The sequence below is a fragment of the Malus domestica genome, chromosome 08 (genome assembly GCF_042453785.1).
Source record: "Malus domestica chromosome 08, GDT2T_hap1".
In the NCBI taxonomy this organism is placed as follows: Eukaryota; Viridiplantae; Streptophyta; class Magnoliopsida; order Rosales; family Rosaceae; genus Malus; species Malus domestica.
This window is the reverse complement of record NC_091668.1, coordinates 21,631,157-21,634,977: the sequence shown is the minus strand read 5'-3', so window position 1 is coordinate 21,634,977 and position 3,821 is coordinate 21,631,157. Positions and strand designations below refer to the sequence as shown.

The 3,821-nt window shown below is 34.6% G+C and overlaps 1 protein-coding gene across 2 annotated transcripts; it reads left to right on the top strand.

The window, feature by feature from the left end:
• Positions 1–1,930: 1,930 nt before the first annotated feature.
• On the top strand, positions 1,931–3,588 carry LOC114826295 (FCS-Like Zinc finger 6-like). Of its 2 annotated transcripts, XR_011583481.1 has the most exons (3): positions 1,931–2,552; positions 3,103–3,300; positions 3,381–3,588. XR_011583481.1 is itself a non-coding variant. In XM_070826481.1 (2 exons), the coding sequence occupies exons 1-2, from the start codon at positions 2,194–2,196 to the stop codon at positions 3,230–3,232; spliced, it is 489 nt and encodes a 162-aa protein (XP_070682582.1). In that variant the 5' UTR covers positions 1,931–2,193; the 3' UTR covers positions 3,233–3,588. The 2 variants fall into 2 exon arrangements, 1 of the variants encoding a protein (XP_070682582.1); XM_070826481.1 differs by having other exon boundaries at positions 3,103–3,588.
• Positions 3,589–3,821: the final 233 nt, after the last annotated feature.

The window sequence follows — 3,821 nt, the reverse complement described above, 5'->3', positions numbered from 1 at the left end:
CAGGGCTGCAAAAATATTGAGATAAAAATCGTTGTTTTAGAAGAACCTGATTGCGTGATGATATTGATGAATTGGTTTGGTGCAGAAAATTATTTCTTCAATTTCGGCTTTCCATCTCTAAAGCTTGTATCACGTTGAAGAAAAAAAATTGTAAATTGAATCAATAAAAGTATATGAATTCAATAAAATCAAAATTTAATGAATTAAGAATAATTGAAACGTAATACTCCCCTGACTGAAGAATAATCACATCAAATTTCTTAGCGCAGCAGATGAGCGTGCTGATAACGTGTTGTGTCCTATATTTAATTGAGAGGTACAGCATGGATAGAAAGGGAGTGAAGAATAGACTTGAGTAATTGTGTGTTAATTCCTCAGTCCTTGTACCCTTATTTATAATAATAAGAAAAAGAGAAACTTGCTCTCCAAGTAATGCAAAATATATTAGGAAAGATCTTTTAGATCCCAAAAGATTCCTAATCTATCTCTACTTAGGATTTACATAATCACAATATGTATTAGAACATATATCACAAGTAAATATACACTGATGGTAAAAATAAAGCGGTTGATCCTAAAAGCCTTCGGCCCTTCGGTGAAATCAAAGTGGTTGATCGGGACCATGCATTTTAAACTTTGGCTGTTCTTACCTCATATTTCCTTGCTTTAACCACTTTCATTTTATTGGAACTTCCTTCAATATTGGTGCATGAATTTATACTTGAAAACCACGACATGGGTGGACTAAATAAAACGAGGGCTAATGAAAAATGATTTGAAAATTTTGAATTTTAATGATAAAGATAAAATAAAGGGTAAAATGAATAGTACTAGAATTAACTTTTTCGTGTAAAAATATGATTTTTCGTTAAAATGAACAGTATTATGAACTTTTCGTTAAAGTTCCCCTAAATAAAAGAAAGCATCAATCAATACTTAACTAGTATGTTATGGAGCTACTTGAATATTTCTATTGTTTGTACGGAGCAAATGGGTAGACCAGGAGTAAAGCCAATCCCCCGCAAATAGTTGAACTGAAGCGTGCAAGCTCGGAAACTGACATCATAAGTAGAGGCGTCCTAACCTATATTACCTTTTTGTAATGTAGGTATACTGTATGTACTTGCACTTCAAGCTGATCATTAGATATTTTCTATCCTTTACTCAATCCATTTTTAATTAAATCATCGTTTTTTTTTCCTTCGAAATGACGATAATGGATTAGACGAGTCAAGTTACACATAAAATTTGCTCGTCGAACCAAGACCCTAAGATTAATTATCAATTACAAGTAGGCTTCCTTCCTGCTAAGAGAAAAGCAAAGAAACATTAACAAAAACAAAAACAGCTAAGAGCTAAACCCACTGCAACCACTCAAACAAGAACTCGATTTATCTATCATTCTGAGCTAAGTTTAGGACAAACACTAGGTTCATTCTATACTTAGATGACAAGTTTATTTATTAAGCATGGGAAAAAGTAAATAATTAAAGAATTTAAGATTATAAGAATTAAGGAATATGAATCAGATATCAAATATCGTATTTTTCTCAAAAAAAAATCAGTTTTTTTTTTTTTAAAAGCACAACAAAATCAAACCAACCTTAAATAAGATCGACCATATTAATCTTATAATATCATTTCACTCGATTTCGTTTCAAATCTTCTGTGAACTCCAAAAAATATAAAATGCACTTTCTAAGATAATTTGCATCTCTCATTGAAATATGTTCACCATCGATATGTTGTACAAGGTAATATCCAATCACCCAATAATCAACATAAGTTCTGCGTGTTAAATGGATAGCATGTAAAACTCTTTGTAGGTGACTCCAAGCTTTAGAAGGTAAAATAAATAAATAAAAAGCATCCAAAGCTCCATTTGCTTTAGAATTAAATAAATAAAATAAAATAATTAAAGTGCTGGCGTGGATTTTCCTTTCATGCAAACAGCTCACTCTTACAAATCACAAGTCACAGGTCACAAGACTCCACAACCCTCAATCTCCGTTAAGAACTGCAACAACCAACGGTCCAGATTCACTCCTCAGTTTCTGGCTCTTCTTTATCTTCCCCACCTTCGCTTCACCCCCTCTCGCTCTTTGCCTCTCTCTCTCTCTCTCCAGAGATTTAGAGAGAATAGCAGTTTGTAGCCTTTTCAGGTTGTTAGTAGTATAAGCAGAGAGGAGAAAAATGTTGTTGGGGAAGAGACCAAGGCCTCCAATGAAGAGGACCACAAGCATGTCAGAAATCACCTTCGATCTGAACACCATTAGTACTGGGGCACCTCATTCTCAACCGTCCGATCCCAACAACCCTTATCAGCCTCTGGCCTTATGGGGCAGTGGTGGTAGTGGTGGTGGTGGTGGTGGTGGTGGTGGGCTTGATGGGTTGGATCAACGGCTTATGATGAAGTTGCCTTCACCATCATCAGCATCGCCAAGAAACCACAGAAGAAGTTCTGCTGATTTTGGAGAAACTGCCCACTTCTTGAAGGCTTGTGGTCTCTGCAAACGCCGACTTATTCCCGGCCGCGATATTTACATGTACAGGTATTCTTCTTCTTCATTAGAAATTTACTAGTAATTTTTTCTAGTGATATTTCTACATATTTTGTCTCCATTAATTTTTCGAATTTACCTTTATTGGTCTAGTGATATTTTTATCTATTTTGTTTGACGAAATAAGGTCATGTTCAATTCCTCGCATAATAATCATGAGGTTGCTTTTATGAGAAACTTTTGTGTACCTAACGGCTTTTCCTCATAATTTGCTCTTAGAAGTTTAGAAAGAAATATTTTAGATAATATGCTATTAATTAATTCTCGAAATCCAGTTAATATTTTTTGGACAAATTGAGGGTTTTGTCAACTGTATGCCAGACAAGGTTGACATGGATTTGTTTTCACTTTTCTGTCAAATTAATTATTTTTCATGAACATTTCTTTCTTCTTGCTTTTTTACCATTTTTAGTGTTGATCTAATAATCTCCCCGGATATTTATTTTTCTTGTTTTACTGGGATACGCAGTAAATATGCCCAAATTAGGAAATCGTATTTAATTAATTGTGACTATATATATAATTTTTTTTTCTTTTGCAGAGGTGACACAGCTTTCTGCAGTCTAGAGTGCCGGCAGCAACAGATGAATCTTGATGAGAGGAAGGACAAGTGTTCTTCCATCGCTGGACACCAAGTCTCCGCCAAAGGCGAAACCATGGTCGCCTTGTAGGGTTGTCGACCCGAACACAGAACCATCTTTGCGAGCTTTGCTCGTATGAATATATAAGTATAGGGTTGGTGATGGAGGGGGGAGGGGGGAGGGGGGAGGGGGCATGGGGCGGGGCGGGGGCGGGGGCGGGGGCAGATGTTGGGGGAAGTTGTTAATTAGGTACGTTGCATGAAAATTGGGGAAAGATTTTGAAGCCCTGTAGTCTTGATTATATATATGGATTAACCTCAAGTGTGTACTTATCATCTTCATGGTTTGCTCCCTCTTGTTTTCATATAGGTAGTACCGGAAGAAAATTGAAAATTTACAGGGTTAATTGAATCTTCCATATATTATACATCTTTTTGTTTTATTTATTTACTGGGATTTGGATTCCATTTTCAGTGGCATATATATATATATATATATATATATATATATATATATATAATTGCTATTAACACTTTAAAAATCGTATTTTGTACTTCAAACTTTCTATAAATAAAGAACAAAACATATTTGTGAAGAGTCTATAATGAAATATTTAGAGTGTCAATAACAGTTTCATATATATATATATATATATATATATGTTACTATTTGAGTGGTA

Bases quoted from the DNA above. Each gene is read 5' to 3' on its own strand.
- LOC114826295 (XM_070826481.1), top strand. From the start codon at position 2,194: ATGTTGTTGGGGAAGAGACCAAGGCCTCCAATGAAGAGGACCACAAGC. The intron at 2,553-3,102 runs GTATTCTTCTTC...TTTCTTTTGCAG, and splicing joins CGCGATATTTACATGTACAG to AGGTGACACAGCTTTCTGCA.